The 27689-nt window shown below is 38.6% G+C and overlaps 1 protein-coding gene across 9 annotated transcripts in view; it reads right to left on the bottom strand.

Moving 5' to 3' along the window:
• Positions 1-27689, bottom strand: part of TNRC6A (trinucleotide repeat containing adaptor 6A) — a 100880-nt gene that overhangs the window by 40850 nt on the left and 32341 nt on the right. For 7 of the 9 annotated variants that reach the window (XM_050773811.1, XM_050773807.1, XM_050773813.1 and 4 more), the window contains one exon: positions 9578-10021. The exons of 1 other annotated variant lie outside the window; for it this stretch is intronic. In XM_050773811.1, the coding sequence (XP_050629768.1) occupies positions 9578-10021 (444 nt within the window). Of the gene's footprint in view, positions 1-9577; positions 10022-19244; positions 19337-27689 lie in introns of those variants that run through there. One more of the 9 variants, XM_050773815.1, reaches the window with a different exon arrangement.

The raw sequence follows: 27689 nt of genomic DNA on the forward strand, positions 1-27689 counted from the left end.
AAGTCAGGCGATGTTAATCATCCTGGCTAACATGGTGAAACCCCGTCTCTACTAAAAATACAAAAAAATTAGCCGGGTGTGGTGGTGGGTGCCTGCAGTCCCAGCTACTCAGGAGGCTGAGGCACAATGGCGTGAACCTGGGAGGCAGAGCTTGCAGTGAGCCAAGATCGCCCCACTGCACTCCAGCCTGGGCAATAGAGCATGGCTCTGTCTCAAAAAAAAAAAAAAAAAAAGGTACTCTGTACTATATCTGATCCATATTAGGTGCTTAATAAATGAGGTCTATTATCACTGATAAATGCATGCTAAGGATTATCATCTTTTAGTCCTATCTCCAAAGCATGTTTTTCATTCCACGACGTCTCCCTTATGAAGAACAAAGTGAGAAATCATATAACTTCCTTACTTAAAATTTCCACTTAGATACCTGAATATTCTACCTTAGATACCTTATCTTAGATACCTCAGATATTCTGAAAGCAGAATCTTCTAATTCTGGATTTACACTCCAACAGAGTGTAAATTCCTCTCCTCCCAAAGGGGGCAAAAACTGCTTCTTTAAAAGTTTTTCTTGGCCGGGCGCGGTGGCACAAGCCTGTAATCCCAGCACTTTGGGAGGCCGAGACGGGCGGATCACGAGGTCAGGAGATCGAGACCATCCTGGCTAACACGGTGAAACCCCGTCTCTACTAAAAAAAAAAAAAAATACAAAAAAAAAAAAAAACACTAGCCGGGCGAGGTAGCGGGCGCCTGTAGTCCCAGCTACTCGGGAGGCTGAGGCAGGAGAATGGCATAAACCCGGGAGGCGGAGCTTGCAGTGAGCCGAGATCGCGCCACTGCACTCCAGCCTGGGTGACAGAGCCAGACTCCGTCAAAAAAAAAGTTTTTCTCATCTCAGTAAGTTTCCTAAAACCTAGAATTTATCTTCTATTCCTCCCTGTGCACAGCAAATCCAAAACAACATCAAGTCCAAAATCTATATACCTTTTCTCCAAATCTAAGACAGTCCAGCCCTTGTCACTTTCTTTCCCTGGACTACTGCAAACGTATTTCTGCTGCCACTATTTGCATGCACAAGAGTGTGTGTGTGTGTGTGTGTGTGTGTGTGTGTGTGTGGCCACTTTCATAAAGCAGGAGTAAGAAAACAAGATTGGCCATCGAAAACAAAACTACCCAAATGGAAAATAAGAAATGGATCCAGAATTCAAGAGTGAAACACCACAAGCATTCCCATAATGACAAGAAAAAGACAAAAATACTTGTCATCAATACTACTATTCGGTCTAGTGTTAGAACTACTAACTGATAAAATATGACTCAAAAATGGGAGGTAAAGATAATAGAATAGAGGCAAAAAAGATCAACATGAAAAAACAATTTCCTTTCTACATGCCAAAAATAATCCAGGAGAAAATGTTGATGGGGAAAGATCTTAATCATTAAGAGCCATAAAGTAACTGGAATAAAGCTAGCAAAAATATTTAAAGTCGTATATGATTATATTTTATTGCAGGCCATAGAAGACACTTGAAAGTAAAGACACTTGTTACTGGATATGAAGATGTAACAATGCTCTAAGTTTAATTCAATTATAAGAAATTGTTAACAAGAGTCTGTAAAAATGATTATAAGTGATTTAAAAATTCTGTAAAGTAAATGGGAGAGTAACCCTCTAAAAGATTTCAAAAAGAAGAGGTTGTGAAGAAGAGAATCTGCATTATCAGGAAATAGTTGAACAGCACTGCACTGCCAGACAGCACTTTGACTGAACAGAAAAAGTAACCCAGAAACAGATCCAAGTATATGTCAAAGATACTATTTCAAGGATTAGCATTTTACATCAGTGGGGAAAGGGAATATTCAGTACTTGAAAACTTTTTAAAATGAGATAATATATTTTTAAAAATCCCAAATGATTAAAACATTAAAAGATGAAACCATGAAGCTATCAATGAATAAGTATTTTTTATACATAAACCATATGTGACAGATTTCACTGTTAATGTCAGAATACATCAAAAGTAAAGCAAAAAAGCAAACACCTGAATATATTCTGGAAATGAGTTCTATCACCTTTAATGTTAGTGAAAAACGTTCTCAGATTCTGGTCATGACCTGGTTTGGTGGCTAAGTTTGTCTTTTAAAATATTATTAACTAAAATCCCATTTTTAATCTAGAAGCCACTTGATCAAAACCTAAATTAAAGATTATTTTAAAAATTGGGTTACCAATGGTGAGTTACAAGGCATTCTGGGTTATAAAAAAGGTTTTAGTTTAGAAAAAAAAATTCGTTTGGCATTTTAGCTCATGCCTATAATCCCAGCACTTTGGTAGGCCGAGGCGGCAGTACTGGTTGGGTCCAGGAGTGAGACCATCCTGGGCAACCTAGCAACACCCCATCTCTACAAAAAATAAAAAAATCAGCTGGGCGTGGTGGCATACACCTGGAGTCCCAGCTCCTTGAGAGGCTGAGGCAGAAGGATCGCTTGAGCCTGGGAGGTTGAGACTGTATTGAGTTGTGACTATGCCACTGCACTCAGCCCAGGTGACAGAGCTAGAGTCTGTCTCAAAATGAATAAATAAATAAAAATAAATAAAAGGTGTTGGCTGGGCACAGTGGCTCACTCCTGTAATCTCAGCACTTTGAGAGGCTGAGGCAGGTGGATCAACTGAGGTCAAGAGCCTGGGGCCAGCCTGGCCAACAGGGTGAAACCCCATCTCTACTAAAAATATAAAAATTAGCTGGGCATGCAGCAGGCACCTATAATCCCAGCTACTCAGGAGGCTGAGGAAGGAGAATCACTTGGACCCAGGAGGCGGTGGTTGCAGTGAGTCGAGATCATGCCACTGCACTCCAGCCTGGGCATTATATAAGAGCGAAACTCCATCTCAAAACAACAACAACAACAAAAAAAACAAAATGTATTGCAGGGGATGGGAACAGACAGTATTATAACGGAAAGGGTAAAAAGAACAGGACTCCTCAGGAATCATTACTAATATGTTTCAGAGTCAGAGATTATTTCAGATTTGGAAGAAGTCAGATAATTTATTTTGCTTACAGACACACAAGAAGACCCAGTGCTGTAAATGATCTGGAAGATAAACATAGAGAAGCATCATTAAGTAGAGTATTATCACTCAGCTTTTCCAGGAAATAATGAGAAATAGTAAATCTCTGTGCTAGTGGGAAGAAAGGGGGCGGCTGAGTTTTACTGAGTGTAATGCAAAATGTTTATACACTGCAATGCTGTAGGCAAACTTAGATTTGGAAGGTTGCGCATTATTTAGAAATATCTGAAATCCAAAGTATCATTAACATCCTACTTTCATACAAAATGCCCACAGAAGTGTGATCACCAACAGTACCACACTAAAAAAACGTAAATACATAATCGTACATAATAGAACATCTATCCAAAAAAAAAAATCAAAGAGGTTATGTGGGGGCTGAACAAAGACTGGTGATAATTCTAGTGACGTAAAAAAACAGCATCGGCTGGGCGTGGCGGCTCATGCCTGATCCCAGCACTTTGGGAGGCCTAGGTGGGCAGATCACCTGAGGTCAGGAGTTCGAGACCAGCCTGGCCAACATGGTGAAACCCCGTCTCTACTAAAAATACAAAAATTAGCTGGGCATGGTGGTGGGCGCTTGTAATCTCAGCTACTCAGGAGGCCGAAGCAGGAGAATTGCTTCAACCCGGGAGGCGGAGGTTGCAGTGAGCCGAGATCGTGCCACTGCACTCCAGCCTGGGCAACAGAGCGAGACTCTGTTTCAAAAGAAAAGAAAAGAAAAAAGAAAAGAAAAGAAACCGCATCACTTATTCAGGAAGAATTTAGATCCATGGACATTCAAATATTTTTCTTCTAAATATACAGCATCTAACAAACAAAACAGTTAAATATTTATTTTCTACCTTAAAGACTTTCAATTTCACCAGAAAGGGAAGAGCTTCAAAAGTAAATAATATTTACGTTTTACAATGTTTCCAAGGAGTATGAGAGAGATGGTACCACTGGGAATATGAGAAAACCTTAGATGCACAATTTCAAATCACTCTTTTTTTTTTAAACGGAGTCTGGCTCTGTCACCCAGGCTGGAGTGCAGTGGTGCGATCTTGGCTCACTGTAAGCTCTACCTCCCGGGTTCATGCCATTCTCCTGCCTCAGCCTCCCGAGTAGCTGGGACTATAGGCACCTGCCACCACACCTGGCTAATTTTTTTTGTGTTTTTAGTAGAGACGGGGTTTCACCATGTTAGCCACAATGGTCTCGATCTCCTGACCTCGTGATCTGCCTGCCTTGGCCTCCCAAAGTGCTGGGATTACAGGTGTGAGCCACCACGCCTGGCCTCAGATCACTCTTAAGTACAAAATTCAACATGACTCTTCTGGTTATTCTTGCCTTTGATTCAGGGTTTGGCAAACTTGTTCTACACTGGTCCAGTTAAACATTTCAGGCCTTGCAGGCCAGATGGTCTGTGAAAACTATTTAACTCTGCCATTGTAGCTTGAAAGCAGCCCACAGACGATATGTAAATGAATGGGTGTGGGTATCTCCCAATAAAGCCGGACTAAAATAGGCCCAAATCTCTGTTCCGGAATAAAAAAGACAAATGTAATATCACAACCAAATGCAATGCATGAATCATGACTGGCTTCTGGTTTGAGAGATGGGGTGAAGGTGACAGGGAGATGGATACAAAAGACTTTCTAGGGGATGTTGCTCTAGACCAGATGGTGAACACCTCAACCAGGGCAACTGGTAGCAGCAGTATCAAGGGGGGAGACGGAAAAGTGGAAGGTATTTAAGAGTTAAAATTGGCTGGGCGCGGTGGCTCACGTCTGTTATCCCAGCACTTTGGGAGGCTGAGGTAGGTGGATCACGAGGTCAGGAGATCGAGACCATCCTGGCTAACATGGTGAAACCCCGTCTCTACTAAAAATACAAAAAATTAGCCAGGCGTAGTGGCACGCGCCTGTAATCCCAGTTACTCGGGAGGCTGAGGCAGGAAAATGGCGTGAACCCAGGAGTCAGAGCTTGCAGTGAGCCGAGATCGTGCCACTGCACTCCAGCCTGGGTGACAGAGTGAGACTCCATCTCAAAAAAAATAAAAAAAATAAAAAAGAGTTAAAATCAGCAGAGTACAGTAACCCTGTGAGACATACAGGAGAGGGAAGAGTAAAGCATGATTTCAAGGTTTCTAGATGGGGACTGGATGAATGGGGGCGGCAACTATTTGAGCAAAGGAATGCAGGAGGAGGAAGTGGTATGGGGGCAACACAAAGAGTTCAAGTTTGGACATACTGAGTTTTGAGGGGCCCAACATCAACTGAAGACTTCCAGAAGAGGACCTAAAATATGGGGAGATCTGAAACAAAGCCTTGGGAGGGAACAAAAAGGTTTGCATTTGACATTCAGAAGATCAGTGACTTCAGCAATAGAGTTATTTTAGTCAAGTGAGCAGAAGCCAGATTATGAGACACTGATGTAATACATTAAAGACTGCAAGTACAGACCATTCCTTCAATAATACTGAAAGGCGGGAGGGAGAAATTCTGTAATAGCCTCAAAAGACTATGGGGATTTTGCCGGGCATGGTGGCTCACGCCTCTAATCCCAGCAGTTTCGGAGGCCAAGGCAGGCAGACAGCTTGAGCTCAGGAGTTCAAGATCAGCCTGGGCAACATGGCAAAATCCCGTCTCTCTACAAACCACACAAAAATTCACCAGGCGTGGTGGCAAACGTCTGTAGTCCCAGCTACTCAGAGAGACTGACTGAAGTGGGAGGATCACTTGAGCCGGGAGGTTGAGGCTGTAGTGAGCTGTGTTCATGCCACTGCACTCCAGCCTGGGTGACAAAGTGAGACCCTGTCTCCTCAAAAAAAAAAAAAAAAAAAGAAAGAAAGAAAAAAAAAGAGTATGGAGACTTAACGAAATTTTTTTTTAAGGATAGAGAAGATATGAGTTTGTTTATCATCCAAGGGGAAGGTGCAAGTTCCAAGCAAGCAGAAGCTGCAAGACAGCAAGGATGCACACCGTGCTAAAAGCCCAATGCAAGAGCACAGATGGATGGAACGGACAGCATTTTAACCTTTAAACATTTCCAGAAACTTTAATGTTAACATTTTTGGTTAAAACATCCCAATTACTGGTCATTCACCATTATGCCTCAAATGTCTTCTTCTTTAAAAAAAATAACTATTTCAAACATAGAAAAGTCCATAAAAGAGTAATATAAAATATACCCATACACCTTAAAAAATACATTACTAGTATGGCAGAAAAAACTCATATTCTCTCTCTTTCCTTCCCCAGTGGGTATACCAGTGGTAATCACTCATGTAAATCTTTATATCTTACTACATTTGAATTCATTCCCTAAGCAATACATAGTGTTCTATATGCTTTATATTTTATATAAACGCTAGCATACTCTGAACAAGCAAGCAAGCAATACATTCTTGGGACAACTAGCAAAAATGTGGACACAAACTATTAGAAGATATTGTTGTTGTTCTTTTACTTAGCAGTGATAATGGTATTGTGGTTGTACAGGAGACTATGCTTATTCTTAGGATAACTACCTGTGAAGTATTAAAGTTGAAGTGTCAGTGTTTGCAACTTACTTTTAAGTGGTTCAACAATAATGTGCACATGTATGCATATATGAGACAGAGAAAGAGATGTATGTCAAGATGGGACAATGTTAACCACCACCAGATTTGGGTGGAGGGTGTATGAGTGTTCACGATTCTAGTCTTCTTAACTTTTCTGTATGGATCATGTCAGGTGGATAAAAAATGGGATAGAACACTTTGGCCTGTAAGAACAATATTGCTCCTGTTGAGCCTACTGGTCCCCCCAAAGCCTTCACTCTCATTACATGGTTTGTGGGCCCCCATATTAAAGAGTTATTTCACCCCTTTGGGCTCTAAGTGGTCAACTGCAAAAAAGAGGTCTTAAGTCTCAAATTAAACCATCAATAAATGTCTAAGGCCCAGCCCCAAACTGGCAGCCCAGGGCTAGTCTGCAGAGTTGTCTAGTTTGACTAGCACAGGATTCTAAAAAAATTAAAAACGAGAACATAAAAAAGCCAAATACAAATGGATCAAACAAAACAAAACAAAACAAAAAACCAAGCTAACATTACGTTTCCCCAATTCTGAACTACATGTAGTTCACAACAAAGAATGCTCATGTTTCTGGGCTACTGTGCACGCTGTTTATACTATCTAGTACCCGGTTCTTCACTGCCCTCTAGGCTACTTCCTAATCTGTAAAATGAAGATGATACTATCTACTCTGTAAAAGAAGCATTAAGTAAGTTAGTAGTGTGTGGGCACAGTAAGCACTCCATAAGGATTAGCCACTATATCGTTATTAATATTAATAACTTGGTAGGAGCTGGATATACCTAACTCATAAGAAGCCTTCACTGACTCTCCTGGTCTATTTTGCAAGCTAAAGTTTCTATTACCAATCCTAGTAACACCTAGAAAGATGTTTTAATGTAAATATGTAAAATATGCTGGTAAGTGGGGATTCACAAATTTTTTAAGAGAAAAAAATACAAATCTGGCTCTTCTTTGGAATGCCTTGGTTTCATCATCTGCATTTTCTAGTTGTTTTTTGAGATTGAATCCAGGCTTCAGTTAGATTGCTGCACCCTCCTCACTTCCAACTTAGCCTCCACATCAATGCAGTCCACCCTGGTAAAATTCTTTTAGAAACAGGCAGGATGTTTTTCCTTCTCAGCCTTTTTTTGAAGACTTCTTCCTATGCCCACACCTGAGGCCTTCTTCTCATCTGAACACACACTTGTAACACTTTTGGTATTTTTGACTCAGAGTTATTTTTGAGAAGCAAGATTCTTACACTTCTGTTGTTTCCATTTCAAAAACAGGTACCTTTCATTTCCCCAAGTGAAAAGGCATATTTGACATATTTTCTAAATATACTATCCCACTTCACTGTTTTGTTCAGTGCCATTCCACCTTGCTTAGCTCACAGCAGGTACTCCATCATTTGTTGTATAACTAACCTCTCCCAAAGTTTTAAACTGCATTTTTCATCATGCTGATGACCAATACATTTACTTCCAACCTGACTTCCCAGGTGAACTTCAAATTACTAATTGCCTACTACTTGGCACTAGATCTAGTATGTCTAAACCAAACTCTTCTTGAGAAGTGCAGGTCCTTCTATAAGAGTTATTAGGAAGATAATTTATTTGGCACCTAGATATCAGGCATTAATCTAGCTCCTTTAATAACATGCCATATAATTAAGTCCCCACAGCAACCTTATAGGGTTGGGTACTACTGTTTTACAGATTAGCAAAGAAGGTCAGATGTGTTATATGGCTAAGCTCACACAGGTAATAAGGTGCTGGGAAATTAGGGAGTAAATATTAACTCAGGACAATGACTTAAATTTGTATCCTTTCCAATAACAATGTGCCTATGCTAGAAAACTCACATTTGTGTCCTCTTCCTCATTACCTATCACATCTTGTACAGTGCCAAAGCACAGCATGGTGGTTACGAGCACAGCTTTGGAATCAGACAGATCTTGATGTGAGTCCAGGATCTGCTACTTATTCACTGTGAATACCATAATATATTACAATGTACAGAGCAGCTCTTGGTATATAAAAGAGAGCACAGGTGTAGAAAGTGAGTACAACCTGGGACAGTTAGGAAAGACTGCTCAGGCACATGGAGCAATTAAGTAACCTGCCCAAAGTCACACAAACTGGGATATGGGGGCACCAGGATGCAAGGCCACAGACTGATTCTAGACTTCCTTCTTTATCAGTATGCTACACTGCCTCTAGAATTGTATTTTTGTATGGGCACCTTGATTGCCCCCTCAACCCTAGCACCTAATTCTCTATCTGGCTTGTGGTAGAACTTTAAAATAGTTGGATAAATGAATGAATGGACAGACTAATAGACCATCAAAACTTTCCAGAACATGTTGAAACAAACTGGGCTTTGAGAAAACCTGTAATCACATACTAGATTTATTTTCTGCCTCACAATCACTACCAAGCTCAGAGAAGTCACTCTGAGGCAAATAACTGAATGCATTTCCTCTGTTTGAATATAATTTCCATGAGTGCCAGTCTTTTTATGGCATGTGGTAACTGAGTGAGCTTGGGCAAGTTATTTAATGTCTTGGTGTGTCAGCTGCCTCTACTGAAAGTGGAGGTTAAGAACTCTGTCTCACAACGTTGTTGAACACTAAATTGCAATAATATGTACAACTGCTCAGGGCCTGGGGGGAAGGGTGCTCAATTTTAGCTACAGTCTTACAGTCAACTTTAGCTATAAGCTCCTTATTAAAATGGGCAGAACCTGAAGGGAGAATAAGTAAAATAATCATTTTAAAGTAGGTAACTTACAGGAAATATTTTAAGATTCCCCATTCATAACTCCCTATAAAGAACTCTTATATTAAAATCCAGATACTGATGAATACCAATACATCACCAAAAAGCTACAAATTTATTAACTTGCTATACAGCTAATGATGATAAGGTGTGAGTCTCGTAAGAAATGCCTTCTCTCACCTGACTGGTTTTTGCTGTTCTGCACCTCTCCGTTATTTTGTGGCTGTTGATTTGTTAAAGCACTGCTTTCTGACTGGCTGTTTAACACTTTAACAGCAGATCCAAGGTTTGCTGCTATGACAGGAAAATGCTGACCCCTCTTTAGAAGCTGTTTGTGTTCCTGGTGGCGAAATCGTGGAGGTACTTCACGAGGATACCGAGGCAAGGCCTGTGGCTGCTGCTGTGGCTGCTGCGGCTGTGGCTGCTGCTGCGGCTGCTGCTGCTGCGGCTGCTGCTGCTGCTGCGGCTGCTGCTGCTGCTGCTGCTGCTGCGGCTGCTGCTGTGGCTGCTGATTGTTGGCTGTAGCTCGCTTGGCATTATTATTAGTGCTGGTTGCTGTGGAAGTGCCGTTATTAGAGTTGGCAGGCTGAGGCTGGCTTACACTGGGCTTTATCTGTTCTGGCACTAATCCCAACAAAAGAAAAGGGGTGGAAAACATTAGCCAGTAAAGGGTACCTCCAAAGTAAGCCATCTAAATTCAAAGGCACTAAGAAAAATAATCCTAAAAAAAAAAACAGAGGCTTTCCGTGAGCAGGGATATCCTCATTTACAGGCTCAAATTTTGTTAGGAGATATCACTGCCAAGAGTCAAATTTCACTTCTGCTAACTACCTATCCAATAAGGGCCCAAGGACTTTTGGCCAAGACAACAACTCATGTTCACTATCCCCTTTCCCACATTATACTCTGGTCAAAGACATCATCTGATCATTACAAAACCAGCGAACTTGCAATGACTCAAAGAACAAATGTGGCCAATTTTCAGTAGTCCTAAGAGAATCCTCTATTCCCTGGCAACTGTTCTTATTCTGCCTCATTGTTAATGTGTTTGGTCTCTATTTTTCATCTTTAGAAGACAACCTAAGAACAACACAAAGTTAGAAAACAACCTGCTGGTTTTCTTACAAAAAGCCAAAGTTAACAATGTAAAAATGTAAAATCTGAATCGTATAAGACAAACTCAGAACATGGAAGTAAAGACAAAGATAACGTATCTATGAGATGAATCAAAATGAGAGAAATAATCTGGATGCTTTATCTTAAATCTGAAAAATAAATCAGAAACTGCAAATAGGGAAACTGTTGACTCATAAAAGAGTGTAAAGAAAGAAAACCAATGGAAATGCCTTAAGCCAGTGTAAGTAAACCCAGCTGGAGAAGTACAGAGACGCATGGTGTATGAGCTTTTGGTGCCAGGTTTCAACCCCAGCTCTGCCTTTACAAGCTTTGTGTCTTTGGGCAAGTTGTATAAACCTAACTGAGCCTGCTGTTTTCCCGGTAAAATGGAGATAGTACCTACACCTTGCAGAGCTATCCTAAGGTTAAATGTCTTCATGTTTATAAAACACAGAACACAAGGCTATATAAACAGCGGCTATTCGTTAATGACTGACACAATACCACCTTATACTTTGGTAGCAGTTGAATGTTTCTATGAAATTTTTTAATGTATCCTCACAGATACCACTGTCAGATAAGTGAAGTGAAACACCCCCATGTTACTGGTGAGGACACTCAAAAAAAATCTCCATTCAAGCTCCCACCCTGGGATTAAAACAGCCCACCATTCACCATCTGAGTTACCTCTGTGTCTTTCTCCTCTATAAAGTAGGAACAGTCTTGGTCAAGTGCCCAGGGTGTTGTAACCACTCAGTAAACAGAAGTGAAGTTATTAATTATGTCCAAAAGAAATCTTTATCAAATGCCTACAATAGATATGATGTCATTAAACCCTTGGTCACCTGAGTTTACAATGACCACCAACTTCCTCTTCCACACTCTCAGCTCTAGCCCCCCTCCACCTAAGAAACTGGTCTCCCCATTTTCTTCTTTCTCTGAACATCTGGTAAATTTACTCTATGTCATTTATACTTTTTAAACATAATATATGATCTTGGCCTCTTATTTTTTGTGTGTCACTTCAATTTTTCTGAAGTAATACGAACTGTAGTTCAGGAAGAATTACAGTGAAAAATTACAAACATTCCATCTACTGTTTATAATGCTTTCATTCTTGATGCTCACTGACAAGTCTCTTACTGATAATTGGGGCAAAGTGCTTTCTAGGCCTAATTATAGGTGAAAATTTTGTCTCCCAGACAACATAATGCTTCTAATATGTAACAATAACATTTTTTATTTATTTTGTGTGTGCCTCATGCAGTAATAAGCACATACTGGCTATCAAAAACACTTCATGAGGACAATATGGCACTAGAATATTCTAAAGTACCTCTGAAACCTAAGGAAGATAAAGTACAGGCAGCCCTCCACATCCATGTGTGCCCCACCCACAGATTCAACCAACCATGGATCAAAAATACTAAGCAAACAAACCAAAAATAAAAATACAAATAAACACCAATGCAACTATTTACACAGCATTTACATTATATTTGGTATTGTAAGTAATCTAGAGATGATTCAAAGTATATAGGAGAATGTGTGTAGGTTATATGCAAATACTACACCATTTTATATACGGGACTTGAACATCCATGAATTTTGGTATCTGTCGGGGGTCCTGGAACCAATGCGTCACAGATACCAAGGGACAACTGTACATGTAACATTGTAAGGAACATAAAAATGTTTACTTAGCTTTTACATGCTTAGTACTGGACTCAGCGTGGCATTTGGCAATTGAACACCCACTTAAGGTGGTAGCTACCTGCTGCTGTAATACAGGTTTGTTGCCACTTCATTACTTTAAAAATCTAAATATTAAAAAATAACACTGTGACAATTTTATGCCCAAACAAGGTGTGTGAGAAAGGAGCAGGAAGATGCTTTTTAATTATCAAAGAACCAGAAGATAACCTATATACAAAAACTGTGAATGATCTATATGAAGGCATGTATAAGAACCCTAACACTAAATCAAAGGTGACCAGAAGTTCAGAAGCAACATCAATATTTGTCACCCAGCAACTTCACCTCTACCTCAAACTCAAGTAACTGCTGTATTTCTCATCAGTAAAGTACCACGTGGAAAACAAAGCTGAGATAGGTATTCATTTCCGGGGCCAGAAAACTTCATTAAAAACACTAAAGACATCAAGATAATGTAACTATTGATTATTAAATGAAGCTAATCTGAAGTACAATCTTAGATATAAAATAAGACATAGAAGTAATGAGTGAAGGATTAAAAAGTGAACATAGGTGGGGGTTGCTAAGTAACAAATACCAACACTGACTAATACTGGCTATGGTGTAAATTATGTTCATAATCACCCAAACCATTGGAAGGGGGGGAAAAGGAAAATTAGAAAACTTCATCTATTCAGCAGACATGTAAAATGGAATTCAAAAAAATTTCAAAGTTCTGGTTAATGCAAACTAGGATGCTAAACAGAAGCCCCAAAATACCTGTATCACAATAAATGTGAATGGGTTAAGTTCACTTGCTAAAAGATAAAGCCTCTTAAACTAAGAAAGGAAAAACAAACTCAATAAACTTTGCAAAAAGCACTCTTAAACAAAACAACTCAGCAAGGTTTAAAAAAACAGTAGAGAGGAAGATACACAACCAAGAAAGGCTAAGAAAATTAAAATGAAAACAATACTGATATCAGACAAAATAAAATTCAAAGAGAAAAGCATTATAAAGGATAAGATAAATTTCATATTCATAATAAAAGAAAAAACTAAAGACATGAGCAATTAAGCACTTTTATATGCCAAGTCTCATAATATCAAAACATGTAAAACAAATGGAGACAGAATAAACCAGAAAAAAGCAAAGCCATGTACCTTGAAAACAAGTAACATCTTTTTGACAAATACCCATGAAACAATCATAAGAAGTCAACATGCACATACATGCCATACAGCAGCAAAGAAAACAAAACATCAATAAATTGCAAAGGCTAGAAATAATACTGTGGATATTTCTGGATTACAACGTAATGTCACTAAAATCATAAAACTAGCAAATAAAAATCTGCCTTAAATTTCAATTGCATAACACAAATTTTTCAGCTAAAAACAGAAAAGAAAAAGAAAAAAGTACATTTCAAGATGAAGAATAAACACGAAACTACAGGGTTACCAAGAAAATAATACTGAAAACACTGCATACAATACATTTTGAGATCCAGCTAAACCAGAGCTCAAAAAAAAATTCACAGCCTTATTTCCAACAAGAACATAATGCATCCAACTCAAGAAGGGGGAAAACACCCACACACACTAAAGTAAACAGAAACAATTAGTAAACATAAAAGAGAGATCAATGACTTTAAAAGTAAATCAATAAATCCAAGGCATGCTGCTATGAAAAATAGTTAACTTTATTAAAAAATGAAAATGGAAAAAAATAACCTTCTGAAATTAATATATTTCTTTATGTTCAAGTCTATAAATATGAAAAGCTGGAGGAGGGAGTAATTTAACATTGACCATAGAAGAGGCAGGAAATCTAAATAGATTAACTAGTTTACATAGAAGAAATAAGAGAAATTTATGAAAGTGTCTATCATGATCAGATAATTTCCCTGATTAATACTACCATACTTTTTTCTTTTTCACTAGTGTATACTTATTTTTGGAGACAAGAGTCTCGCTCTGTTGCCCGGGCTGGAATGCTGTGGCGCAATCTTGGCTTACTGCAACTTCCACCTCCCTGGTTCAAGTGATTCTCATGCCTCAGCCTGAGGAGTAGCTGGGATTACAGGTGTGTGCCACCACGCCCAGCTAATTTTTGTATTTTTAGTAGAGATGGGGTTTTGCCATGTTGGCCAGGCTGGTCTCAGGTGATCCTCCTGCCTCGGCCTCCCAAAGTGCTGGGAGCCACTGCACCCAGCCTTTAATAGTTTTTTTTTTTTTTTTTTTTTTTTTAAAGACAGGGTTTTGCACTTGTTGCCCAGGCTGCAGTGCAATGGTGTGATCTTGGCTCACTGCAACCTCCGACTCCAGAGCCTTGCAACAGTAAGACCCTCTTTCAAGAAAAGAAAAAAGAAAAAGAAACATGTATCTCTAAACCTAATGGCATTTAAATTACTGCAGAGCACAGTAAAAGATGGAACACCAACATAACACTGTTACCAATAAGTCAGGCTAAATTTTGGTCATCCCAAACAACGTGAATAAAAACAAGAGATATAAATAGCACCGGGAGTGAAAAAGACACAAATTCAAATGTGGAGATTATCAAAAGACAAGAAAATACTATGTACAATCTATCCCAGTAAAACAAAATCCAACTAAATTGAACTATGTTGTACAACAGGGGTTGGCAAGTTCTTTCTGTAAAGATGAGACAGTAAATATTTTGGCCTTTGCAGACCATAGAGTCTGTGACAACCACTCAACTCTGCCACTGTAGCACCAGAGCAGCCACAGACAACAGGTAAACGCAAACAAATGGATGTGACTATATTCCATAACACTGCATATGCAAAACCAGGCAATGGGCCAGATTTCACCTGCAGACTGTAGTTTTCCAAACTCTGCTTTATCAAATGTAATTTACCAAAATAGGCTCACAGAAGAATAGAAGGTCCTACAGTATAACAGCAGAAACTCTGAAAGGGTCTCCCAAGATTTATCCCTCCAAAACACACCAGGCATACAAAAATACAAAAGCCAGGCACAGCAGCACACGCCTGTAGTCCTGAGGCAGGAGGATTGCTTGAGCCAAAAAGTTCAAGTCAGGCATGGGCAACATGGTAAGGCCCCAACTCCTGAATGAAGGAATGAATAACATAACATAACATAACATAACATAACATAACATAACATAACATAACATAACATAAAATGCACCAGGCTCAAATAACAGGGGGTGTGTGTGAATGGGTGTGTATCCTCAAGAAACATGTAATATTAATCTTACCTAAACTGTCCCAGGACAAGAAGTATAGGTTCAAAAGACTGGATGGAATCAAATCTCAGCTCTGCAACTTACTAGTTATATGACCATGGGCAAGGCACTTAACTACACTGCTTCCACTGACTCACATCTCAAATGTTTTGGTCTCAAGGTCCTTTATACTCTGAAACACTGAGAACTCCAAAAGGTTTCGTTTGTGGGTGTTGTATATATATTTACCATAATAAAAGTTTAAACAAATATTTTAAGTGAGTTAAAAATAAATTTATTACATATGAACATAGATACATTTTTTTAAAATTATTGTATTTTCCAAAACAAAATTAGTGAGAAGCATGGCACTGTTTTACATTTCTGTAAGTCTCTTTAACATCTGGCTTAACAGAAGGCAGGTGGATTATCACATATGTACCTGCATCCAATTTGTTGTGATATCCCATACTGTGTCACCTGTGGAAAACTCCACTATATACTCATAATAAAAGTGAAACAGACAAATAAAGTCTTCCTGTTATTATGAAAATTGATTTGACCTCATAGATCTCATGAAAGAGTTTCGAGGAGCCTCCTAGGGATCCTGTCCTCAGGTAAACTTTGAGAACCACTGCTACAGGATATGCACACACGGGATGCAACTGAATTTATGGTTCTGGAGTTCAAAAAAGTTTGGATTAAAAATATGGATTTAAGATTCAACATACAGGTGAGAAAACAGTTGTAGGAGAAGAAATGACAAAACCTCAAGAATGGGTTTAAGCAGCAGACAGAAGGAGCGAAGTAAAGGCAAGAACAAGTTATAACTGTCAGTGACGGGAGAGAAACCGTTCATTTTAGGTAATGGCTTAACTATCTATGCAGTTACTCAAGCAGGAATTTCTTCCTCAATTTTTCCTACCCCCCTGTACCTAGTCAGTCAACAGGCCCAACAGATTACCTCCTTGATAAAATTCAAATGCATCCTGTGTCTCCAACGCCACTCCTGTGATTTAGGCCCTCAACAATTTATTCTTACAAAAACCTCCTAATGGGACTGCCAGCCTGGCTCAAGTCTTGATCCCTGCCCCAACCACTTTCACGTCTCCCCAAATCTATCATCTATCTGCCCCAAATTATCTGTACCATAAAACCACTTTCAGAACTCCTTTCTAAACTCCTTGGTATGGCCCCTCTCTACCTTTTTCCAGATTCATATCCTGCTATGTCCACACTCATTGCATTCTCTTCTACCACACCAAATACCTGCAATTCCCCAAAAGGTATCATGCTCTTTCATGCTATTCTTTTGCCCAAAATGCCTTGATACCTTTCTTGCAAATATTTTTGTCCATTTTGCCTAGGAAACAACTAATCTCCCCCACCCCCAGATTGGGCGTATCTTAGAAGCATGTTATGTTATGACAACCAGATTGCCCTCCTCTATTCTGATGAAACTCTTACATATCCCTTACAATGCAGTCAATGTGCTCTGTAAGTGCTGGTTTCTTATTTCTCCTTCACTTTATCACTAGCATTTCCTGAACCAAGCAAAGCAAATGCTGGTTGAATAAATAATCCAGGAATTGTCAGGCATACACAAAGTGACTGGATCTATACAAAGTAAGATAGAACAGTACTGAGGATTAAACACTGTGGAATATCAACATTCAAGAGGTGGAATAATGAAGAACCAGTAAACAAAAGAAAGAATGATCAAGAGAAAGAGTAACAATGATGGTCACTAGTTAGTATGCTGCTGAATGCATCAATAGTTTTAAATAAATCTCTGCTCTAAAAAACACCTACAGCCAGCATGGAGAGAGCAGGACAGGTCCAGCCATTGAGATCATTAATGTGAGAAGGTTCTCTAATTAGCCGTGAGATTGCACTGGTCCATAATATCAGAAAAAGATTTTAATGGAAAGGAATTTCATTTTGCTAGGATAAAACATATTTATCTAGTAAAGAGTTCTATTTTTAGGTTTTTTTTTTTTTTTTTGGTCATACTGTGACGCCACCAATCTATTTCACAGTTTTAAAGAAATGGGAAAAAATTTTAACTGGTCCAAAAATGAACAAGTTTAACTTTTAAGAATGGAAAAATAATCTATTCAAAGAATTCGCCCTACATTTTCCAAGTTTGTGTTCCAAATCAGGACCCACACATTGTGAAACAATGAAATCAACCAATAAGACAAAGAAATTAATTTTTGCTATGCTTTGCTATTCTACAAGCTTTCTTGATATTTCTTATATAAAAACGTATCATTCTGTAAGTCTAAAACTTCTAAAAAATAGCTTCTTAATTGAAAAAAATAGATAGCAATTGTCTCATATTCACATGAAAACCTAAGAATAGACAATATAACCAAAGTTCTAAATATACCAAGTTCTAAGTTTGTAATACCATTTTAATTAATGCTTCTTTAAATGTCTAAAATGCTTTGTCACCTTAATACATTGATTTCAGAAAATATTTAATGAACTTCACTTTGACTATCTACAAGTTTAACAGAAAGAATTTAAATGTGGACCAGCCAACAATCATCTTTGAATACTACCAATCCCCAAAACATCAATTTCCATGCCTTAATACCTGAAGCCCTTACATTACTCCTATCCATCAAAGTCTACTATTTAACTTTGTGTAATAGTTTTCATATTGGCTACATTGTAAATCTTCTAAACTACTGGCAGAAATACAGTACACAAAATGCTGCTTTAACACTTGATGTCACTTTAACAGACTGGAGTGCTAAGTTGACCTCTAGAAAATACAACTTAGTGAATACCTACAAAATATAAAGTGCTTTTTAATACTTCTCTTGGCAAACTTTAACTTTACCTAGAATTACTATTTCTATATGTGTCGTTATATAGGAAAACAAAAAACCATCAGCTTAAGCTCCTAGAAGACAAGATGGAGTGTACCAACGAAAGCTCTTCGGTTAGAAAATGTTATTCTCAAATAAGAGCAAAAACATAGGATTTTCCTAAGTATCTTTCACTGTAATTAAGAATTTTTTTTTTTTTTGAGATGGAGTCTCGCTCTGTCGCCCCAGGCTGGAGTGCAGTGGGGCGATCTCAGCTCACCGCCAGCTCCGCATCCCAGGTTCACGCCATTCTCCTGTGTCAGCCTCCCGAGTAGCTGGGACTACAGGCGCCCGCCACCTCGCCCGGCTAGTTTTTTGTATTATTTTTAGTAGAGACGGGGTTTCACTGTGTTAGCCAGGAAGGTCTCGATCTCCTGACCTCGTGATCCGCCCATCTCGGCCTCCCAAAGTGCTGGGATTACAGGCTTGAGCCACCGCGCCCGGCCACAAGACAAACTTTCTACCGCTCAAACAGTCAGGTTAACTCTGAATGCCTGATGCTTAAAAAATCCTTAAAGTACCAACTGTTCAAATATTTTTAAAAGTGTCATCTACAGATTTTTTAAAAAGAATTCTTTAAAATCTTACAGGCAAGTATTTTACATTCTTAGGAGCTAGAAAATAAAAGCCTTATAGATAGAAGTTAATATATAACCTAGGACATTTAAAATTTAACTGTTTATCAGGCAACATCACATATTTTTCTTCTCTATTGTTAATTTCTAATATCTAATTGTATTCTCTGTAATCTTAAATTCGGAAATCAATGATTCTAGCTGTTCCACTAAAATACTAAGGTAGCTTTCAATAATTTTTCACATGAAAGAATCTGCCTAATCCTCAGAGGGAGAGCAAACAAGTTTGGGTGCCATCAGTTCTTCCAGCTTTCCTGAACAGCAGCAGCATTATCACACTGGGACACAGATTTTCAAAAGTCACAAACCTGATGAAACTTCAAAGTAGATTAGAAAATTCTCTACATCAAGAAAATTCCAAAGAAAGGTGTTTACAACTTTTGTTGCTTTCCCACTCTGTAGCTTTCAGGAGAAAATGGAGGAAAAGCATAGTGTCATTTTACTGCTCTGAAAGTACTGCTTGCCAGCTTCTTCCAACCTGTATTTGAGGCCCAATAACTTGAATTCTATCTCATTATATTTTAAGGAATTGCAAGGGACAGAGAAGTAGCTGAACAATGCAAAGTGCAGTTCTATTCAATAAAAATGAGTTCATAAATCAAACTTATTTAAAACATGGCCAAACACTGTACTACTATAAAAAATCTTCTTGCTCATTAATAAGCATACTGAATGATTTATAACATACTTCCTCTGTATAATATACATCCCCTGCCCAGTACTAACTTCGGTCGGTTGTGGAACGCTGAGGGGCACAGAGGGGAAGTCTAGTTTTTAAGGTGATACATGTAAGATGTAGTGTTAGAATTTCTGTTGCAGTACATGGCTGCAGCTTTAAGTGCTAGTAGCTGATCTGGAAATACTAAATGTTTGCCAATCCATTAACTTTTGCCAATTCTTAGCAAGTCATTTGAATTAAATGGCTAAAAACTAAGGTTTAAAAACTGATACCAAATATAACTGTATTTATATTTTACACAAGCAAGTCTTAATATTTCTGTTGAAAAGTTCCTAAGAAAAAAATGCCAAACAGCAAGATAATCTTAATCAGTTAAAAATTAGATACCAAATTTAAAACAAATATTAAATTGAAATGACTTAGTTTTAATTCACTTCAGAAATGCTACAAAATCAGGAAGTATATATTTTCCTGAGCCTCAGGGAAGCACCTCGCTCTGCTTCCTCAAGGGACTCTATCATCATCTTTTTTTTTTTTTTGAGACAGAGTCCTGTTGAGTCACCCAGACTGGAGTGGAATGGCGCGTTATCGGCTCGCTGCAGTCTCTGCCTCCTGGGTTCAAGCGATTCTCGAGCCTCAGACCTCCTGAGTAGCTAGGACTACAGCCGCGAGCCACCAAGCCCAGCTAATATTTTTTATTTTTAGTAGAGATGGGGTTTCACCATGTTGGCCAGGCTGGTCTCCAACTCCTGACCTCAAGGGATCCACCCACCTCTGCCTCCCAAAGTGTTGGGATCACAGGCGTGAGTCACTGCGGCCAGCGGGACTCTATCTTCTACCCAAATACTAACCACCTTAAATTACCAACACAAAGAGAAACTCAGCTGATTTGTCTTGATACACTCCTCCAGGTCAAGATCATTGAATAACATATTTCCCAGAGCCTTTTCACTAATGAAATTCCAGATGAAATGGCCCAACTACAAAAATTCTGCTCTTCAACAAAATGAGCAAGTTATGTCTGTTGTAAAGCACAGAATCTTCCTTCTGAGATGGAGGATACCCACAATATTCACAATGTGCTATTTTCAAAATCTTTGGTTTACGGAGCCATTGAGTCTTGCCTAAATATGTAATTCAGAAAACTGTGATGATCAAAGGTTTCTTTCCCAGGTTCAGGCACACCTTTTTCTTTTTCTTTTTTTTTTTTGGGACGGACGGAGTCTTGCTCTGTTGCCCGGGCTGGAATACAGTGCCACAATCTTGGCTCACTGCAAGCTCTGCCTCCTGGTTCATGCCATTCTCCTGCTTCAGCCTCCTGAGTAGCTGGGACTACAGGTGCCCACCACCATGGCTGAATAATTTTTTTTTTGTATTTTTAGTAGAGATGGGGTTTCACCGTGTTAGCCAGGATGGTCTCAATCTCCTGACCTCGTGATCTGCCCGCCTGGGCCTCCCAAAGTGCTGGGATTACAGGCGTGAGCCACCATGCCTGGCCCAGGCACACCTTTTAAAAGAAAAAAATTCAGACTGCCTATTAATCTCTCCTCCATAACATAAAAGTACAGAATGGCCCTCTTCAAATTTGCTTATTTGAACTGTTCAGAAGCAAAGGATTCTTTAGTCTTACACTTACTAATCAGAATCCATATATTTAAAAACAAGTATCACATGGGGTTCTCATGTCTGAGTAAGTCTGGAAAACGGTTCTGGAAGACACTGTAGCAACCTCTAGAGAGCTTCAGCTTCCATTTGTGACTCAAAATTTAAAAATAAGAAAAAACATAAACATAATACCTGAACATTCAAGTAGAAGTTAGTTCCCACTTTTTAATTCTCTAAAGTTATATAATAAAGGAACTGTCATTAAATCACTGAAGATATTAATTAGTTAAGAAATACAGAATGGTTAGTTGATTTTTTAAATTAGGAAGAACATCCCAAATATACAGTATAAAAATAAAGTTCAGCTAAATTAAACAATACTGGCCAGGCGCGGTGGCTCACACCTGTAATCCCAGCACTTTGGGAGGCCCAGGAGGGTGGATCACGAGGTCAGGAGATCAAGATCATCCTGGCTAACACGGTGAAACCCCATCTCTACTAAAAATACAAAAAAAAATTAGCCAGGCACAGTGGTGGGCGTCTGTAGTCCCAGCTACTCGGAAGGCTGAGGCAGGAGAATGGCATGAACCCAGGAGGCGGAGCTTGCAGTGAGCCGAGATCACGCCACTGCGCTCCAGCCTGGGCAAAAGAGCGAGACTCCATCTCAAAACAAAACAAAACAAAAATACTATAAAATGCTACAGATTTTAAAAGCTTTTACAAAACATGGGCAAACTATTTTCTAAATCTGGAAAAATGGCATGTTTTCTCAGTGTAGAAATTAGTCAAGAACTCTAAAAATAAAAAATACGTTTGATAAAATAGAGAAAACACTGATGTGTATTTTTTCAAGTGTGTATATTCCAATTTAAAAGGGAAACTGGAAAATACTTGCCCTTTAGAACAAATTAAAGGGATCCATTCTGTTCCTTCCCAACCCTCCTCACCTCGACTTTCCCTAATCTAACGAAAGATATGTTTTAGTTTAAGGATACTAAACCTAATGCAGAGAAGCATTCAACACACTAGCGTTTAGGACTGAAGTCTAAGCTAACAGTATAAATGTGATTTAATTGTGCTTTCCTCTTTCTGAACATGTATTTGCATCTTCAGTGTATGTATTCCTGATAGGGTGCCTGGGATTAGGCAAAATTTAGATATTCTTGCCTCGTACCTCATCCTCAGAATGACTTCATATATACGATATGGTCCATAATGTGGGAAATATTTGCATCAAATACATCTGATGAAATGCTAATGAACTTATTATAGAAAGAGCTCACGTAAATTGTTAACGAAAACTCTAGGCCCAAGAACTAAACAGGCAAATAATAAGGATGGGCAATTCATAAAAAGAAAAAAGCGTGGCCAGGCACGGTGGCTCACACCTGTAATCCCAGCACTTTGGGAGGCCGAGGCAGTTGGATCACTTGAGGTCAGGAGTTCGAGACCAGCCTGGTCAACATACTGAAATCCCGTCTCTACTAAAAGTACAAAAATTAGCTGGGCATGGTGGCAGGCACCTGTAATCCCAGCTACTCAGGAGACTGAGGCAAGAGAATCACTTGAACCTGGGAAGTGGAAGTTGCAGTGAGTTGAGGTCGCGCCATTGCACTCCAGCCTGGGTGACAGAGTGAGACTACATCTCAAAAAAAAAAAGAAAAAAAGAAAAAAGTACAAGTGATTATGCATGGTAAACAAATACATACACGTCAAAGAAAACACACCAATTTTGGCCTGCCAAATTTATGAAGCTGATAGATCCCATCCTCATGTTTTAAGACATATTCCTTGCACTGCACTGTGATTCACCTTTGTTGGGCTGGGTTCTACTTTAATGGGAAGAAAAAGCAAATCACTTCTGGGTGTGGAGGAACCCTGAATTAACTGGAGAAACTGCTAGCATGTCATTTCAAGCGGCTGAAAGGTTGCTAGGATATTGCAAAACCACAGTGGTGGATATTAAAATTTACCAAGTATCAGCTAGATGCCAGGCAATGTATCTATTATCTCTTACTTTTCATCATGATTCCATAAATTTGAAATATTCTTCCCATTTTACAGACGAGGCAAATACAGTTCAGAAAGCTATTCATGCTCAAACGTCTAGTAAATGGCAGAGGTGAAATTTAAAACCCAATCTGACCCCCAAACAAGTGTTCCTTCTAGTATATATTATTTTCATCTTAATTATAAGGGCAAAAACAAACTCTCTAAAAATAAAGGGCTAACTACAGATTAACCACTTTAAAAATTATTTCACAGCCATTAAACTAATTTTTTTTCATATCTACTTCCTGTTTCCTTTGTCCTGCAGATCAGTCTCATCAGACATGTGAAGGTATAAAATCTTTCTTTTCTACCAAATTTAATAGTTTATTAGTATTTAAAAGCAACAAATCTACATTTGTTAGAAATAATCCTTGCCTAAAGCCAAAAGGGCAATCTTCATAGCCTCCCGGAGTACCTAAGTCTAGACTTACATGTATAAATCTATGGAAATCATTTTCCTTTCACAATAGTAGGAAATAAAAAATGGTGACTTTGTTACATGATCTACCTAAAAATAATCATTTTATGAACTATTTCCCATGAAAGTGGAAGGCCATTTTTTTTCATCCTGCTAGTGCAGAGCTACAAATCTTATTTGTTACATAGCTTAAAGACATCTTCCACAGGAAGAAAAACACCTGCCATTAGTAAATTCTTAATTGGTATGAACCTATGCTTCTATTTTAAAGAGGTTAGTGTACATGTGCCTTCTAATTATCTCATAAAAAACTACTGTAGCACATTTAGAATCCTGGTATTATTACTTAATACCACCCAACAACACAAAAATCATTTCTACTACGTAGACTGTGGAGAAAAACAGTGAACTAAGCCCCAATTCTAAAAGCAGAACCACCCAACCTGTGTGATGGAAACAGGCTATGGGGAAATGGGTGACTAGACTCGACTCTCTGGGATTGCCATCTTCAGCTGTGAGTGGCCTCTTCTGTTTACCCTAATGGCCTCACAAGTACCATCTTCTCTGTGTATCATCAGGTTATGTGCTTGAAATGACAAACTACTTGAGCCTCAGTTTCCTCCTCTGAGAATCTAGGCAGTACAGTAACCCCTATGAAGCCATCAAAGTTCCTGAAATTCATTATAATAGAAGGCCTTATAATTGGGAAACTTAAAGTCTTATGGATTCCCACAAAAAATTAAAACTCAAACTACCATATGACTCAACAATTCCTCTTCTAGGTATACAGTAGTCCCCCCTCCTTTTCCAAGATTTCACTTTCCAAAGTCTTACTTACCCCATGGTCAGCCACAGTTCAAAAATAGGTGCGAACAGTACAATAAGGTATTTTCGAGAGAGGGACCAAAATCTGATAACTATTACAATATATCATTATAATTGTTCTGTTTTATTATTTTATTATTAGTTGTTGTTAATCTCTTAATATACCTAATTTATAAATTAAACTTTATCATAGGCATGTTATATAGGAAAAAGCATATTATTAACAGTATATATGAGGTTCAGTACTATCTGAGGTTTCAAGTATCCACTGGAGTCTTGAACGGATTCTCTATGGATACGGGGGGATTGCTATATACCCAAAGAAAACGAAATCAGCACCATGTAGAAATATCTGTACTCCCATGTTCATGCCAGTATTATTCACAATGGCCAAGATACGGAAACAACCTATGGATGAATAAAGATGAATAAAGAAATTGTGGGCCAGGCGCAGTGGCTCAAGTCTGTAATCCCAGCACTTTGAGAGGCTGAGGTGGGTGGATCATTTGAGGTCAGGAGTTCAAGACCAGCCTGGCCAACATGGTGAAACTGTGTCTCTACTAAAAATACAAAAATTAGGTGTGGTGGTACATGCCTGTAATCCCAGCTACCCAGGAGGTTGAGGCACAAGAATCATTTGAACCTGGGAAGTGGAGGTTGCAGTGAGCGGAGATCATGCCACTGTACTCTAGCCTGGGCGACAGAGCAACACTCTGTCTCAAAAAAAAAAAAAAGAAAAGAAAAGAAGAAATTGTGGCAAATATACACAAAGGAATATTATTCAGCCTTTAAACAGGAGAGCCTGCCATTTGCCACAACATGGATGAACCTGGAAGACATTATGCTGAGTGATGTAAGCCAGACACAGAAATAAAAATACTGCCAAGATCTCACTTACAAGTGGAATCTTAAAAAAAAAAAAAAAGTCAAATACACAGAAAGAGAGAGCAGAATAGTGGTTAGGGAGGGTAGATATAGGTCAAAGGGTACAAAGTTGCAGTTATATGGGTAAGTCTAGGTATCTGATGTATAGTTAATAATACTGTATTGTATATTGGAAATTCACTGACAGTAGATTTTAGGCACTTCTACCAAAAAAACAGGGTAACTGTGAGGTAATGAGTATATTAATTTGCTTGACTGTAGTATTCATTTCACATGCATATGCATACAAAAACTATGTTGCACACCTTAAATATATATAATAAGATCTTATGGAGAAAATGGTGTGATAAGTTCAGATCACAGGTAAATGATAAAGGCCTTTAATCATATATTTACCTTTACTAAAATAAAGATGAGAATGGAAGTGCAGTGGGAACAGGAACTTGGGGGTTGTTTTGTTCATGCTTATTACCAGTGACCATAACATTGCATAAAACAGGGTTGGCAAACAGTTAAGTATTTCATGAATTATGAATGAAGGAAACAATGTCACTTTATGAAACCTGAGTTTAGAATAATGGATTATTACATAAGTATTTTTTGTTTCCTTTGTTTCTCAAGATGACCTCATGAGATAGTGAAACATGGATGATACTGGCAGTGATGACTGAAAGAAAAAGTAAAGAGGTGCTCTGTTTATTAATGAGAAGCGGACAAACTGAACACTTCCTCCATCAACACAAACTTAGCATCTCAGTCACATTCCAGAAGCTAAACTGTGTGCTATGACTTTAACAATGTATTGGCCAAGAGGCATACTGGAAAGGGATTTCACTGTTGTCCAAGTCCTTCAGAAAGGGTCCTCCACCCTTTGAAGAATGATGAAATGAAGGGTTCTTTTTTAGCAAAACTGTCATTACATCTCCCTTACAGTTGTAGCAAAAAAACACTTCAAACATAATTTAGTACTCTGGTTTTGCTCCACAGAAGGATCAGTGTTTACTGCATAGAGATCAAAGCATGCAGGAGGTTTCAGAATCAGCTGCTTGCTTGGCTCTCAAAACTCTTGTTCATTTTCATCAACAACCAAAGATGTAACAAACAATTTAAGAGCCAATGCCTCACCCATCACAAAGCTGTCAAATTCCCCCTAATTCACAAAATTATACTGGTGCTACAATTTTTTAAGAAAAAATCTATATGCTTAATCAATAGAGAAATACTACAAAATCTGTTCCAAGATCTTTCTGGATTCCTTTTAAAAGATGAGTTGTTTTAGTTCCCTCAGTGACTATTGTTGTAGCATGAGCAACGGTGTGTCCTTCACATCTTGTCTTCCATGTAACTGTAGGGGCTGTTTTTAAAGAAACAGAAGCGGCAGAGCCCAGTCAAGTTCATAGTCAAATTCTAGCTCAGGCACTTGTTAGCTGCATAACCTGGGCAAGTTAGTTAACTTTTCCTAGCCTCAATTTCACCTGTAAGTGGTGCTAATATCTACTTTCAAAGGGCTGCTGAGAGGATTAAACGTAAACTTACCTTGTGCTAGTATACACTGAAGGCCTACTCCCACATCCATTTTTAAATATAGACTACATGAGTCCCAGAGTACCCAACCTGCTGCCATGGACCCTGCCCTGGATCCCACAGATTCCCAAAATTCAGTAACTAAAGTAACTCTTAGCACATTAAGAAGCTTTTAGGACCTTGTTCTGAATTGCTGATACCCATTCATTATTAGTGGTTAAATATTTAGAATATTTTCCTTGATTAAATGAAATAAAGCACAGTGCCTGGCACATAGAAAGGGCTCTAAGTCAGCTCTCTAATGTCTACAATATGATTTGACATGCAGCTGATTTATTTTTATCATCCAGATGTAATAACACTGTGTTTGACAGAAAAACAAGTATTAAGGCTAGAACTGATAAAAATAACTGTGCCAACTGTGGCAGGAAAAAAAAATGCGTAAATGTTGATTCAATTTCATGAGTTTTTAATTAACCCAGAAACAGAACGGCAGTAATAAACTAAACTTCGCTATTTTATCACCCAGAAAATAAAATCTTAATCCTTTTTTCTCCATTGCTGTTTCCCACCAGGATCTCCCCGGGCTTCCCACAACTCCCTTAGGAGCTCAGGGGTTTGTTATTCTTTGGAAGATACCTTGCTCATGAAATCACTCAAAAAAAGCACTGACACTGATATGAAGGAGACAGGGAGGGGAAGAGACAGAGGAAAAAGAGAGGAGAGAGAAAGAAAATTAGCTGTCAAAAATCAACAGTGCTTACT

This window comes from Macaca thibetana, chromosome 20, assembly GCF_024542745.1.
Source record: "Macaca thibetana thibetana isolate TM-01 chromosome 20, ASM2454274v1, whole genome shotgun sequence".
NCBI classification, from domain to species: Eukaryota; Metazoa; Chordata; class Mammalia; order Primates; family Cercopithecidae; genus Macaca; species Macaca thibetana.